At 39.3% G+C, this 15,803-nt stretch overlaps 1 protein-coding gene across 2 annotated transcripts in view; it reads left to right on the forward strand.

The window, feature by feature from the left end:
- Positions 1 to 15,803, forward strand: part of LOC122672887 — a 39,837-nt gene that overhangs the window by 2,401 nt on the left and 21,633 nt on the right. For both annotated transcript variants that reach the window (XM_043870394.1, XM_043870393.1), the window contains 6 exons: positions 28 to 219; positions 324 to 370; positions 484 to 769; positions 969 to 1,095; positions 1,235 to 1,438; positions 14,957 to 15,070. In XM_043870394.1, coding sequence (XP_043726329.1) covers positions 28 to 219; positions 324 to 370; positions 484 to 769; positions 969 to 1,095; positions 1,235 to 1,438; positions 14,957 to 15,070 — 970 coding nt within the window. The remainder of the gene's footprint in view (positions 1 to 27; positions 220 to 323; positions 371 to 483; positions 770 to 968; positions 1,096 to 1,234; positions 1,439 to 14,956; positions 15,071 to 15,803) is intronic.

Below are 15,803 nucleotides of genomic sequence, written 5' to 3' on the forward strand. Positions count from 1 at the left end.
TAGTAGTTTTAATCTTGTTTTTCGCAGTCGCACTTGGAGGATCTGGTGGATAAAGATGCTACAGAGAAGTCTGATGCTGCTAGAGAAGCATTTTTAGCAGAACTTGCACTAGATGCCAAGAAGAATACCAACAGAGGAGGTGATCACTTGAAACAGATACTGGAGAGATCGAAGGATAAGAAAAAGAACAAGGATTACAGAAAAACTAAGGATTTAAAGGTTTAACTGTGTCGGATCTGGTCTGTTTCTTTTGCTAGGCCAATGTTACATATATACACACCCTGTGATGTAGGGTTTATGTAATTGTTTTTCTTTTTTGGCAGGCTACTGGTGGTAGTGAGCAGCGTCTCCTTCATCAGGCTGAACAAATGTATTCCTCCTTGCTTTTAAAAGGCTCATAAATACGCATATATGTATTCTCAAAAAACATTTATTTTCTCTCTTCTTGATTGCTGAACATGATGTTTGTGTATCTGGCTGCAGTTACTCTCCTGTTGCATCTGATGAAAATCATCCATACTCTGAGATTGCTGTTTCTGTAAGTAGTGATGACTGGAGACAACAGGAGGAGGAATTTAAACGTATTATTGAGCTTGAAGCTGAGGAAAGAAAGCTTGAAGAAACTTTGGAGTACCAAAGGCGAATTGAGGATGAGGCCAAACAAAAGCACCTTGCTGAGCAACATAAGAAGGCCTGTGGGACAATTTCAGAGGATGTGGCAGAAGGTCTGCCTTGTGTTAACTTGAAGGCCAATGCTGATGATAAGCTGGTATGCACAGTGATCATGGTTCTCTGGTTGGTTGGCAAGGAATAAACCTTGGTGGTTTCCATTTTCAGTACTTTACAATTGGATATTGAATTGGAAAGCTCAGGGAAATAGTCATATATTTTCTTGCTGCTTTAATTCCGTATTGTAGATTTCATTTAGCTTCCAAGAGAAGCCTCATGCTCCCCCCCCTACTTTGCAGGATCTGTCAGGAGACAAGATTATAAATAATGAGGAAGGGACTGGGATGCCCAGCAAATCCATTGCTAATTCTGGCAACCCAAAGGTTAAGAGGAGTGATATGTACTCTCATGGCCAAGTCAAGCAAGGTTGATATGCCCACAGATTTCTGATTCTTAGCTGGATATTATTATATTTGGTATTTGTTGTTAATTATTTGATTGGGTATTGATTATGAGAATTATATTAGTTGGAAGCTTTTCTATGATTTATATTTGTCTTGTGCAGATCAACCCAACCGAGGAAGTCCAGGAGATGGTGTCTCTCCTTCTGATCGACGGACAGGACGACAAAATAAACGGCAGAACAACTCTACCAAAAACTTGCGAGCCTTGTCATCTTCAAAAGAAAACCGTGAAGTAGGAGGTTCTCCAACAAAAGTTTCCACCAAAAACCAAGTCAGGGCTCTGGAGAACCTTCAAGTTGGTAACTGTAAGTACATCTATGCTAATGTACTCAACTACTCAGTACTGTGCTTTTCTTTGCTTTTCATTTTTGGAGAAAGGTAAGATATATTTGTATGTGTGTATATATATATAACTTAATCTTAATTAGTAGTACCTCTAGAGTCCACTTCTTCCCCATACTACGAGCAAAAGAGAAAATGTACATCAGAATAAAATATTGAAATTCGGTTGGAAAAAATTTCCTATTATCTAGATCCCTTTTCCTTGCAAAATAGGAACAAAATAATTCTTGAATTAGTTATTTGATTGAAAACATATTATGTGTAATAATATGTTGATGCAGTTAGGCGTAGGTTTAATTAGGGATAATAATGTAATTTTCCCTTTTTTTTTTTTTTTAACTCTCATCTTGTAGAGTCGTTAGTAGGAAGGTAAGACTGTAAGAGCCCAATTTTATTAAGTTTGTCTTCTGTTTTGGATTAAATAGAGTTAAGTCTAGGTATGATTTCGGTTTTACAATAGGATTAGGATTTATGTTGCTTTAATCCATAAAAAGGCATGTAACCCAACGATGGAGATAGATTGGAGATTTGAAAATTGAATGAAAGTTTTGTTGGTGTGCTGCCAAGAGCTGCGTGTGCGCAAGATCTATACCTCCTCTTTTCAGTTCCTTCCCTTATTTCAGGTTAATCTCTCTTTAATCTTCTCTTCTTTATTATCCTTGTTCCCTGGTTATTTCATCTCTTTATTTGGGTGTGCTATTGTTACTCTGTTCTGGGCGGTAATATTAGATTTAAGAGAAAACTTTGCTGAATCATTATTCCCAATCGACTGGCCCTGGAATTTGGGTCGAAGGCAGCCTACCCTTACATGAATCAAACCCCTATACTTAAACCCTGAAAAATCCTTTAATCTTGGCGTTCATACCTGCAACTGAGACTGGTTCATGTTCTACCGCCAATTTAATTTCAGAGGTTCATACTTCTTCTGAAAACTGAGTGTTGAAGTTGTTGGGGATTGTATTCGGTAGGGTATTGGGTTAACTTCCTTCGCCTATAATTTCTCTTGGAATAGATTATTGGTGTGAGAGATATTTCACTCGATTTGGGATTTACTCTACCGTGGCTGAACTATTGAGAAGAGGAAGAAGATGATCTTTCTTCGTATGTGCTTTTAAGGATAGATTCTTGATATTACAAATAACCCCCGGTTCTGGAATTTTATTTCTGTTTAAACCCCTCCCATTAACATGTTATACCGTATCACTTGTTTCTCTTTTTATAGTTGATTCCATTAAATTATGGTTCTGCCACTCAGCCATTAAAACCTTCCATTAATTACCATTCTGCCATTGCTCTTGTGAGACTTCAAATATTTATTGTTTTGCCATCAACTTTAAATTTGAGTGCCCCTTTGCTTGGGTGGGTCCACAAGCAACCAAGGTACTAAAACTCGGGTCTCGGTATCAACTCGACTCTTGGAAAAACCGAGACGAGTCGAGATCTCCCCGAGTTGGTGCATTTTTTTTTTTCCAACTTGAAGCCTCAACTTTGGGTCAACCCGAGAGCCAAGATCTCGCCGAGATATGTCGAGTTTTGTCCAATTAGGTAAGGTATTTAAGTGGTAGGTGGGTTAAAATAATGGGTCGAAACCGAGATCCAACCGAGATCCGAGATCTCGCCGAGATATCGCACTTTTGAGGCTCGTAGGCAGTCTCGTCTCAGCTTTTCCAAAAACCGAGAAACTCGGCGAGATCTCGCGAGTTCTCGAACTATGCAAGCAACCCAATAAGGGTTATTTCAACCTGGGTTTGCATCAACATTACTCAACTTTTACTGGTACTGGATTCCAGTAGAATTTTGAAATGAAGATATTGTTAGGTGCCTTTGGAGAAAATGGAAGAAATCTTTTCAATATTCCTTGAAAAAAGTAGACAATTAGACATTATCAATCATATAAAAATTGAACAAATAGAGATAAGCCAGCTATCGAAATCGAACCGATGACCATCGCATTACAAATGCTCTCTCTCTCTCTCTATATATATACCATAGTTATCATCATAGTATAAGATCTCGTTTCGGAAGGCCATTTCGGCTAGACCAAAATTTCCGGGATACTGAAATGTAATATTGTATTTTTTCTATGAGTTTTGCTTTGCCATTTCTGAGTGTAAAATACCGAAATGAAATGACCAAAATAACCGGAATTTCGACGAAATGGTGCAATTTTTTTAATACCAAAAATACCAAAATATTGCAGTTTTTTTAAATAAAAATTTTGACATAGCAACTCGTCTCGGCCTGGCCAAAATATCCGAAATGTTGGTGAGATTTTGAACTATGGTTATCATAGAAATAGAGCTTAGTGGATAAGAGAGATTTCTTTGGAATATTGGTGAGGATGCAATGATGAATACTAATGAAATGGAAGGTATAGTTTGCGAAGATTATAATATCATTTATGCCTTTTGTCAAGTTGTGCATATGTATGTACCGCAGGGGTGTTATAGTCAACCCACCTGCAGTTGTTAGTTGTAGAAGAGTCTTCTTGATGCAAGAGCTGTTCCATGGGCCGGGCCGAACCCGTTTGAAAACCCAAACCAAGATGAACCGGGTTCAATTGGGTCTTTGGGTTCAGTAGGATAATTAATTTGTTAGGGGTTTTAATTAGTTGGGATTTATCTTGTAATCTTCGATTTAATAGGTTAATTAGTGATATGATTGCTTTAAGATTTATTTAGTGATAGACTTGCATTAGGAATTTATTTCAGCTTTAAATTTAGATAGGAGTTTTATTTTCTTTAAATACTATCTTGTAAGCAATGAAGGAACGGATTTGATGAATGAAATTTTTAATGAGTTATTTATGGTGCCGGGTTGGTAACATAGCAATGGTCGTGTGACCTCTTCCTCTCTCTCTTTCGTCCTTCTTCGTTTCTGGTTTCTCCCCTGTTTCTGGTGGTAACAGCATGTCCTGTTTTGGGCCTTCATTATCTCCTCTCCTTTATTTTCTCTGTGTGATTAGGGTTGAAAGAGCCCTTTCAAACAGTAAAACCCCCATCCCATTTGGCTTTCCTATTGTGAGTAAACCCAGAAATCAGATCTGATCTGAAACCCGGCCGCCTGGAATTACTTACCGAGTTTGGGTTGTCTTCCATTCTCTCCGATTGGACTGTTGAAGATTAGCATTCAGAAGGGATCATCATCACCAACAGTTCTCTTCAGTTTCTGGTCCATCGAAGCCTTCCCGAAGAGCTCTCCCGTCATCACTCTTCTTTCGCTGTCCACTGTTCTGTTTCCATAGGTAGGAGACGACCTCTCCAAACCCCCTCTTCCACGATGCTTTTGCGTTTTTATTAAATTTACCCACTTTCCATAAATACCCCTTCCATTCTTATTCTGTTTGTCCTTATTTTCTTTTAGTTCCAAGTCTGCCCCTCCCCCATATTGTATGTTATCTTTTCCTTTTGTTTTTTCCTCTTATGGTTAAACTTCCTTCTATTTACAGAATTGCCACCTTCCTTTTGGACATTGAATTATTTACTATTCTGCCACTAAACCTTGGATTTGAGTGTTTACTTGATTGGGTGGGCCCGTAAGCGATTCGATTTGGGTCTTTCGAACCCTGGATCTGCATTACTTCTAGTCCTTGCGGTATTGAACTGGTATTATAATTTGATAGCTATATATACAAAGGGAAGGGGCTGCCACTGGACAGTCTGGACCATGGACTGTCTCCCTCTCATGTGATTTTCTACTCTCTTCTCCTAATTTGTTAGTTCTGGTTCTCTTTTTCTGGTATTGTTTCATGGTATCAGAGAGGTTAATCAGTCCTTGTGATCTTCTCTACCATTGTTCTGAGAGGCTCTATTTAGATTTCTCTCTGGTGTGTAGCCACCTATTTGCTGCAATTTTCTGTGTAGCCACCTATTTGCTGCAATTTTCTAACATTAAGATCTAGTTATATCAATGAAAAACCAGTATCATCTCTTTGTTATGCTATCTACATGAAGAAGCCTACCTACTGGATTTCCATGGAGTAAATCATCTATAGGAATTGATTTATATCAACTAAAGGGTTTTCGGCCCCCTGTATTTCTTTTTTCTTTTTCCTGGCAGATTTAAAATATCTCTCTCTTCTGCATCAGGCCATTGTATAATCCTGACTTTTTGGGTTCTGTTGGCCCCCTGTGTGAGTACACTTGATCCCTTTTTGGGGCTAATCAGAGCCTTTGCTTCTGTCTAAGAAGATTTTTCCCAAGTCACTTCTGTTTCAGGTTTTTTTTTACTGCATCAATTTCTGGGATTAAATTGAATCTGACCATAAGATTCGTATGAACCTTTACGGCACTGTTACCCTCTTTTTTAGGCAAGGTGCAAGAACTCAGTGCCAACACTGGTTTCGGCCAGACAGAAACCGAGATTTCCCAGGTTTTGACCATATCTCGGTCAAAACCTAGTACTTTCTCCAGGCCAACTCAAAACCTTGGTTTCGAGGCCCAGAAGTTGTTTATTTTTCCCTGATTCTTGTTGTGCTGTCTATTTTTTACATTTTGAATCCAATCTATGCATTAGTTTCACATAAAGAACACTCAAAATAATACTTGTGATTTTGTCCCAAGTTTGATAGAGTATATTGTTCTTGGATATTGTATCGAATAAGTTTGGCCAGAACATAACTCCTTCAATATAAATCAGATTTAAGCATTCTAGGATTTGTTGGATATTGTATTGAATAAGGTTTGACTGGAACATAAATTGTATCGAATAAGGTTTGATCGGAACATAACTCCTTCAATATAAATCAGATATAAGCAATCTTGGATTTGTTGGATATTGTATTGAATAAGATTTGACTATAACATAACTCCTTCAATATAAATCAGATTTAAACAATCTTGGATTTGTTGAAGGAGTTATGTACAAAGCTTTCAAACAAATCCAAGATTGTTTAAATCTGATTTATATTGAAGGAGTTATGTTCCGGTCAAACTTATTTTTGTGTGTGCAAATGCTTTTTAAATCGCTCTGAATGCAAATAAATTTTTAGACATCAAAACAAATGAATATTTTACCGCTCTTTTGGTTTTAGCAATGTTTTATTATATTAAGATTTATGGAATTTTTAGATTTGAGAAAAACTTCTATATTTAAAAGTTGAAAATTACACCTAACACCGAAAATCCAGTTTTTGTTCTTGAGGGGGGGGGGTTGACTTTTTATCTTTTTAGAATTTGTTTTTTTAATTATTTTATTGGATTCAAATAGGGGGGGAGGTCGCTTATTTATGAATAATATCTTGAGTAAATGAAGTAACAAATATAAAAAAAAATTTACTTAACTGATATTTGGCATAAATAAGTGCCTGCCCTGGTTTTGAGCTAGGTTTCCTTAAGTTTCGATGGGGTTAAGTGAATTTATAAAGGTGTTCATGTCGAAACTTGCGAAATTACCGAAATATGTTCAAAACAGTGTCAAAACCATGCAACTTGTGGTTTCGACTCTTGGTTTTGTCTTGGTTTTGCGAAACCGAAGAAATCGAGATATCTCCAGTTTTGACCAAGTTCTTGAACCATGTATTTTTTGGGTGAATAAATGAATTCATTACCAAAGAGAAAGACGACTACAACAGGCCCCAAAGAGGGAAAGAAGAAACAATACAAATACACAAAGGTTGGACCTCAAACAAATGAGCCAGAGGCCTGGAGAGAGGAGGGGGAGATCCCAGGAGACAACAATATGCCTGTTCCTTGGGTAGTCAATACAGGAAAAGGGAGCGGCCAAGACCTTGGTTTTAATTTCGAAAGAAATGAAATCTCAAATCTGACTAAGAGTGTTATTGGAGGTCCATTTGCTGAGATTGCACTCCATCCAAATATGGTTGGTGACCGCTTAAAAACCCAGCTTGCCTATCAAATCACAGAGGGAGTTCCGTGTGAAAGACATACACAAAAATCCATTCCCTGGCAAAAGGTAGAATTCTTCGGCTTCTAAGCCAACATTTGGCTAAAATACCTTTCCAGATAGAGGAGGAAATAGGGCAAGCAAAGAAGAGATGCTCTATATCTTCCACTGCATTCTAACAAAGGCAGCACGTAGGGGAGACAATGATCTGCCATGGCGAAGGAAGGACTGCGTTGGGAGGCAATTGGGGAAGACACACCAGACCGTGAAACCATGGCGGGGGAATATGATGCTTGAACCAAACAATCTTCCTCCATGGAACCAAAGGGCCTCTAGGAAGAATGAAATCCAAAGCAGCCTTGGAGCTGAAGAGACCGGCGACCAAATAACTCAATCACCCCTTCTAAAGGGCTTTCTAGGGATAGAAGGCAAGTCATTCCAAACACTACCAAGCCCGGGGTGGAGAGAGCGGGGAGGGTCCCAACCACCATGATGGATAATGTCAGCAGTGATGTCTAGAGAGATCCGAGTTATAGATAGCTCTAGAATTGATGACATGGAGAAGGATCCTTTAGGGTACCAGTGTTCCAACCAGAGAGAAGTAGATCTACCATCACCAATGAGAGTCCGAATAGCTCCAGAGACAGATGACCTGAGGGCAAGAATCTTGCGCCAAACCCACCAAGTATTAGAAGAGGTAGATACAGTCCAAATAGAGTCCGAACAGAGCAGCCCAGAGTAAACCCAGTCCACCCAATAAATCCAATGAACAAAGACGAGGGAATCCCATCTTGGACAAAACCTTGACAATATAGTCCCACCTCAAAGAGTCAAAAGCCTTGTGAATGTCTATCTTCATAAGATCAGTAGGGGTGATTTTTCCTTTCAAAACCTCTAACAAGCTCATTACAAAGCAAAATATTATTTGAGATACTTCTTCCAGGAATGAAAGCCGACTGGTTGTTGCTGACCAATATATCCATTACTGCCTTAAGTCTGATAGCAAGGATTTTATCGATGAACTTGTATAGCAAGTTGCAAAGAGCAATAGGCCGAAATTCAGACATGACTAGAACACCTTCCTTCTTAGGAATTAGGCAGAGGAAAGTATGGTTAACCCCTTTGATTTGACTAGGGTTGAGGAAAAAACTATTGATAGCTTTTAGAAGATCTTCCTTGATAATCTCCCAAACAGTTAAAAGGAAACCCATGTTGAAGCCATCAGAACCAGGAGTTCGGTTGACCTTGAGAGAACGAATAGCAACCACAATCTCATCCTTAGAGGGAATACAACTAAGGGAGGGGATCAGCTCAGAGGGGAGGAATTGAGCAAACCATTAGGGATAGGGCCTGTATCAGCTGAAGAGTCACTGAAAAGGTCTTTAAAGTAAGTAACAACTGTCTCTTTTATGTTCTTGACCGAGTGAATAGAGGAGCCATTAGGGGCCTTGAGCTGCTTAATGGAGTTGATGTTGGTTCTGGATTTCATAGAACGATGAAAATAAGCGGAACTAGAGTCTCCAAGCTCCAACCATTTGATCCTCGACATATGCCTTAGAAAGCTTTCCTCTTGAGAGAGCAAGGAGGAAAGTTTAGAAGAGACAACTTTTTCGTCCTCCGCCAGAGGGGCATTGTGATTATTAGTTTGAAGCTGAATTTGGATGGCTGATAGTCTATCCTTGCAATCCAAAACTCGCGAGGAGATATTCCCAAAGGAGTTGATATTTCAATCTTTAAGAGCACTCTTCACATTTCGTAATTTCTTGGCAAAAGCAATGAGGGGGGATGAGAAGGCTTGGACCGGCTTATCCCAAGCTTCACGAACAATGGGCAAAAAGAGGGGTGAGAGATCCACATATCAAAAAACTTGAACGGTTTAGGGCCAAAGGAGATATGAGGCTGTAAATGGCAATGGGGCAATGATCAGAAACACCCGGGGTATCAAAAGACGCATTAGAGGGAAATGTGGTAAGCCAAACTTCATTAACCAGCACTCTGTCCAATTTGTAAGCAATATGAGCATTACCAGCTCTTTTGTTATTCCACGTAAATTTTGGGTATCCACCCCAAAATCCTCAATCCAATCATTGAAAGCATCCACTGAATACAGATCCAATTGGTCACCCCCTTGCTTCTCATGGTCATACGTGATCACATAAAGTCACCTCCCAAACCCTATAGGAGAGTAGCCACCTGGACAGCAATGGAGCGAAGGTCATTCCATAAAGAGACTCTCAGTGGGGCAGTTAAAGGCATAAATAACATTGAACAAAAAAATTGAGTGGCCAGGGCAATCTGAAAATTTGAGATGAAAGAACTGAGGGGAAGAGGAAAGAAGAGACATGCTGATTTTAGAAGGATCTCATAAAACTCAAATTTGGCCGTTAGGGTGATGGGAATAATGGGATAACAAAGACCAACCGGGAGCAATGGAGTTCAAGATACAGGAAGCATTTGTTTCTTTGATATGAGTTTCTAAGAGACAATAAAAGCTAGAATGAAGGAGCTTGATACGAGAGCAAACAATAGCCTGTTTTGAGGGGGAGTTCAAACCCCTGGTGTTCCAAAGGACTCCTTGATTCATTTGGATGGAAGAGGGGAGTGCAACTCAAGCCCAAGGGGGCTGAGAATAAGTTTTCTAGCTTGAGAGGAGCTCCTGTAGCGTCTATGATAAGATCGCAAGGGTGGGAGGGGCTTGGGGGAGGAACAAAAGGAGAAAGAGAGACGGTAGAGGCAGAGGCCAAATGGTTTAGCCGTAGGGGAGAAGAGACGGTAGGAGGGTGAGGTGGAATTAACGGGTTAGAGGTTACCGGGTTAGGGGTGGGTAAAATCTCAGGTAGAGAGACCTGAGAACCCACAAAAGGAATGAGGCTTGATGGGTTTGAGTTGGGTGGTTCACAAAAAGTATGGTCAGAAACAGTAGTTCTGGATAAGGGAGTAGGGACCACAGGGTTGGTAGAGAGTTCAGGGGGAGAGGAGAGCCCCACAGAGGAAAGGGGAATAAAGGGGAGTTACCGCGAGTTGAGGCGAGACCAAGGGAAGAAGCAACTTTCGAATGAGGATGAGAAGAAGAAGCCTGCGATAGCGATAGGGCTCCTGACAGCAAGCGAGAAGAAGCACGAGATTCAGAGGAAGGCCTGCGACGAAAAAACCCCAAGAGATCCCATCTGAGAGAGAATTCGTGAGGAAACAGGTACAGAGATGCCTTCAGAAAAGGTGCCAGGTTCAGCAGAGTCGTCAGTTGAGAGGACAGCATAACAGTTCTGACCAACGGGTAAAGCCATGGAGCCCTCAGGACTGACATACCGACCAACTGAAGATTTGGAAGACGGAAAGTTTCTCTGATGATGTTTCCGGCGCCTTGGTCTAGTTCTCACCCTTCCTCTAGCTGGAGATTTGCTCATAGGGTGTGAGATTGGATTTGCATAAGGATGTGCCGAAGATGGGAGGGTTGTTTCTGAAGTCATAGCTGTTGTGTGGCCATCCGCAGAAACTATGAGATCTGCATCAATAGGAATCTCGACTTCATCTTCATTTTCTTTTGGAGTACAGAGGCTAGAATCATGACCAAAGCATTTACAGACCAAACAATGAGGGGGTTGCCAGTCATAGTGCACCTCTTGTTCAAAGCAGTAATCTCCACCTTCATTTACCATTATGAATGAAGGGAGAGGAGAAACAGCGGTGACTTCTACGCAAATCCGAGCAAAAGCCAATTGGTCCTTCCTCATAGTTCTGAGATCAGAAAAAAGTGGGGTGCCCAGAACCGAGCCCACAGTACTGAGCCTTTCTCTTATATATTTGGGTTAATTTTTACGTAGTTAAGTCAATACATGTCACTTCTATTTTTGTTCATGCAAAGGAGTTTTCTTTTCTGTTTTATTTTATTTCTTTATTTAAACAAGTGTACGGCACATCAGTCCCTACGAGTGAAGAATGGAATTGATTTAGTTTTATTTGATAGTGAGGTCGTGGCTTCTGATGTTCCCTCTCTCCCCTCTCTTTCCCACGGTTTGGAGGTTTCTCTCTCTCTTCTCCGTATTCTTCACACCTGCGGCATATTTACCAATAGATTTATAGCTATTTCTTATGCCCATCACAAGCAAATCTTCTTTTTTGTTCTGCATCAATTTGGTATCAGATTCAAAGCCCAAACCTAAGGCTACATCATGGAGGTTGATCCCTACGAGTCACTCCGTTCAATCATGGATGAATTCCGTACAGGACTTCGTGATCTCTAATCGGGCTTTTTGATCTCAGGATAAGTTGTTGAAAGATAATTGATAATACTGACTACTTCTGTGATGAGATGTTGAGCATGATATAAGCTTAAAGGTCGGATCAGAGGTTGCAGAAAAGGTGGACAAACAAAAGTAACGATCAAGATTGAAGCTAAGGAATTGTTCGGTGGTCCGATTGTAGATGTGAAGCTCCACGATTAGATTTCAATTGGAGAAAATCGTTTGCCAATATTCGTGACAGTTGTGGTGAGATGCACTGATCATTGTCTGATCAAAGCCGATGATTGTGGATGATAGTCGAGTGGTGCTGATCCTCCCATTCTACAAAACTCGAGGACATGTTTTTTAGAACCTGGGGAATAATGCAGGACCATGGTTAGTGTGGTTTAAGTTGGGTTGGTTGGGTTAAAATCTGGTCAGACCAATTGGGTTATCACGAGTGTCCGGATTCAATGAATCTGGCCAGATCAGAGTTCAAATCGTGGGATAGTTTAGCAATACTATTTCCTTCAATTTTATTTTATTATATTAATTGTAAAGTCTCGAATAAAATAATTTAAATTCCAGATCTGATTTGGATTTAGTTTTCAATTATTTGGTCTCTTTAGGACACCCAAATATGGTCTGCGCAAGGAGGAGTTTTTCTTTTTCATTTTGGGTTTTATCTTTTATTAGTATTCAAGAGTTTGGGTGAGTTGGGATACTCCAATCACAGGTCCAGTTTATGTGTCAGTCTAGGACTCCTATTTTTTAGCCTGTGATAGGAAGAGATTTCTCTTATCTATTCGGGTTAATTTTTAGGTAGTTAAGGCAATCCATGTCACTCTTATTGTTGCTCACGCATAGGCATTTTTTTTTTTTAGTTTTTATTTCTTTATTAAACAAGTGTAAAGCTTTTCAGCCCCCCACGAATTGAAGAATGGAATTGATTTAGCTTTATTTGACAGTGAGGTTGTGGCCTCTCTTGTTCCCTCTCTCCCCCCTCTTTCCCCTCATGGTTTGGAGGTTTATCTCTCTCTCTTCTTCACACCTGCAGCATATGTAGGAGCAGGGTTATTTCTCTTTCGTATGGCCATCATCGCCAGAACTTCTTTTTGATCTGCATCAAAAAGTCTTTGTAATAGAAAAACTATATCAGACAGATTGTTTTGTTCTCTTCTTTTGTAGGATTGTTCAAGGAGATTTGAGAAGAATGCAACCCGTGTGTTAGACCTCTATGCAACCCGTTATTTTGTTTGAAAGAAAGAATAATATAGTAATAGTAGGTTTTGGTTTCCACAGAAGGTTTTGGGGGAGGTATGTTTTTTCAGGTTTGCGAGGCAGGGGTTTTTGGGAAGAGCCTTGCCTACTCAGTCATGGCAGTTGTTTTTTGCAGATGGTCTATTGTTTAGGGGCTTATTTTTCTTCATTGGGATCTCACTATGATGGTCTATTTGGCAGTTCAATTTGGGGATGAATAATTAAATTTAAGATTCTCATCCCTATTAGCATAAATCCTGTATATTGCTGCCAAGCGTGTTGTCTATGACAAATGTTGGAGAATCAAGTAGGGACTTATTGGGAATGGTTGAGTTGAGAAAAAAGGACCAAGTTGCTGTAATCTTGACAGGAACTTTCTATTATCTAAATTTAGAAGTCACTATTTAGATGTGGATATTTTGCTCTGTGGTTCATGGCTTCAGTCTGGACCAGGATTTTAGTAATCAGTATCTGGATCGGTTTCAGCCGAACCGATCCAGATCAGCCTGTATTGGTCTGGATCAGTTTGTTTTATCCCTAAATTTCAATAAAAATTGATTTTATTTACATTTTTACGCTTGGTCAGTACCCCTGGATCAGTATCATATCGGTCAGGAATCAGTGGAATCGGTATCGGTAGAGTATTGGTCTCTATTGATATCGACACGACGGATCCTATACCGATTCCTTGAACCATGGTCTGGACCTTGTTCAAATGTGTGCCTATATTTGGTAATCCATTTTTTATTTCGAATTTAGTTTGTTTTATTTCCATTTTACTCATATATATCCATTTTGAATTTAACTTTATATTGATGTGTCAATGAAAATGTGAGTTGTTTTTTGCAAGCAGTTTCCTATAAAAGGATAACTTTCATATTTCTGTCATCTATATTCATCAGTTTATTTAGACGTTTCTTACATAATACTGTAATAGAAGTGATTTATGTACATGTTAGTGTGCCTTCATAGTAAGAATAATGGGGTTCTAAATCACTGAAGGCGTAGGAATTCAGAATCATTAAGAAAACCAGAATCACTGAGTTTAGGAACTAAAATTCCAGATTTTTACGAGAGAACTGAGATAAAAAAAATAACAAGTCATAAGTGGCTAAAAAATCTGGTTGAGTGGTCAACGAGGGATAGGGAACAACTCACAAAATTCTAAAACAAAATTTAATGAACAGATTTGAAGTGATGAAGGAAATCCTACTTGAACAAGGTAACTAAAGAACAAAACGGAACCAGAATTTCGATTATAGAAATAAGATAAGATGATGAGCCAACTGGCAGACAGTCAGATCAGAATACTAAATTAAAATTAGAATCTGAGAGCCAAAATTGAGTTTTGAGAAGAGATCACAAGTAGGATACTTGAATTTGACCTGTAAATTAGAACTGAAACAGATCTCAGGTGGAAGCATCGAAGACTTACTGATTAGGGAGCATCAGTGATTCAGTATCAAACCAGAATTGAAAGAAATTATGCGCAGGTGAAAGTAAGTCCAGAAATCATACCTGTTAACTGAATAAAGAAAAGGATAGAAGAAGGGAGGGAATGAATCAGGAGTCCCAACTGATCCTCTGAGTTGGCATCCCACCAAACGCAAGCTTGGAATCCCACTAAGCCAGCCTTGGCATCCCAGCAAGTTTTACTGCATCTCACAGCACTTGCTCTGAATCTCAAAGAACTTAGAGGCAAAAGCCAGCTTTATTCAACTCAAAATGGCCTTAGGCTTACTTCTCTTTAAATAGAAATGAAAACTGAATTCAAACTAAACTTAAATAAGGAAGGAAACCTCCCCAACCATAGGCTGTTTTTGGGTATCCTAAAGAAACTAAATAACTGAATAATACGACTTAAAACATTGCTGGACCCATAGAGTCCCTAATCCAGCCAACTATTACAACTTTTGTAACAAAATAAACGAAGATAAGACATGAACAGACCTCACGACTGGACTGTTCTCCAATTTCCTGATGTGACCAGGAAACCTGGAAATTAGGAACTGCAGGGTTGGTTCAAACCAGAAAACTGGTTCAAGGTTGAACCAAACCAACCCAAACTGCAGGAGATTTTATTTCCCTTCTTTCTTCTGCTGGAATACTGCATCAAAGAGGCTAATATGATCATGGTTTACTTTTTTTGAAAATTAGTTTATCCATATTCTGGAGACAATGGAACGAAGACATTGCAACAGCTACATGCTGAAGAGGATGATGAGGAAAGGTTCCAAGCTGATCTTAAGAAAGCCGTACGACAGAGCCTTGGTAATTTTATTTTATCATGTTATGCTGTTCTTGTTTGATCTTAACTCTGTATGTGAGTTTTGTTGACCTTATGTGGGAAGAACTTATTCTTTTGGTGGCTGAGAGGTTACAATCTTATACTTGTTAAGGTTACATCGCTACATACACATAGTCTATCTGTGTTATTGTACCCCTTTTGGGTAAGTCATGTGCAAATATAGCTCCAGAAACTTGAAAAGTGCTCCAGTTATGTTTTGAAATTTCTCATTGGTTTTATTGGTTTGTAGTAATTGCCTACTTATTTCCTCATGCTTATTGCCTGGAAAGAAAAACCTCTATTATTGATTCTGGGCAACTGCTTTGAGACCAGAAGTTGATGACAGACAGTAAGCTTTACTACCAATTGAAGTAGGACAGTAGGTTTTGTGTTCATTCCTCTCTCTCAAGTCTCAATAAGTGATTCGGTTTGCTTAACTCTTTTTTTTTGCGGTACTATCTTTGGATGGGTTATAGATTTTTTCTTTTTCTTTTTTGGGGGTTGGGGTGTTAGATTTTCCTTGTCAATTTAGACTTTATCATCCCAAATGTGCTTTTGTTACTAAGATGGCTTGCGTCCTCTAGTATTCTGGAACTTCATAGGAAGTGTGGAAGTCAGAGATACAGCTTGAAAAAATGAAGAATGTTTATTTCTCTTCTAAGTTTTATAATGGAGCTTGGGTCCTGGGTCTTTAATTATACTTCCTTTTCTATATCA

The sequence above is a fragment of the Telopea speciosissima genome, chromosome 8, assembly GCF_018873765.1.
Source record: "Telopea speciosissima isolate NSW1024214 ecotype Mountain lineage chromosome 8, Tspe_v1, whole genome shotgun sequence".
In the NCBI taxonomy this organism is placed as follows: Eukaryota; Viridiplantae; Streptophyta; class Magnoliopsida; order Proteales; family Proteaceae; genus Telopea; species Telopea speciosissima.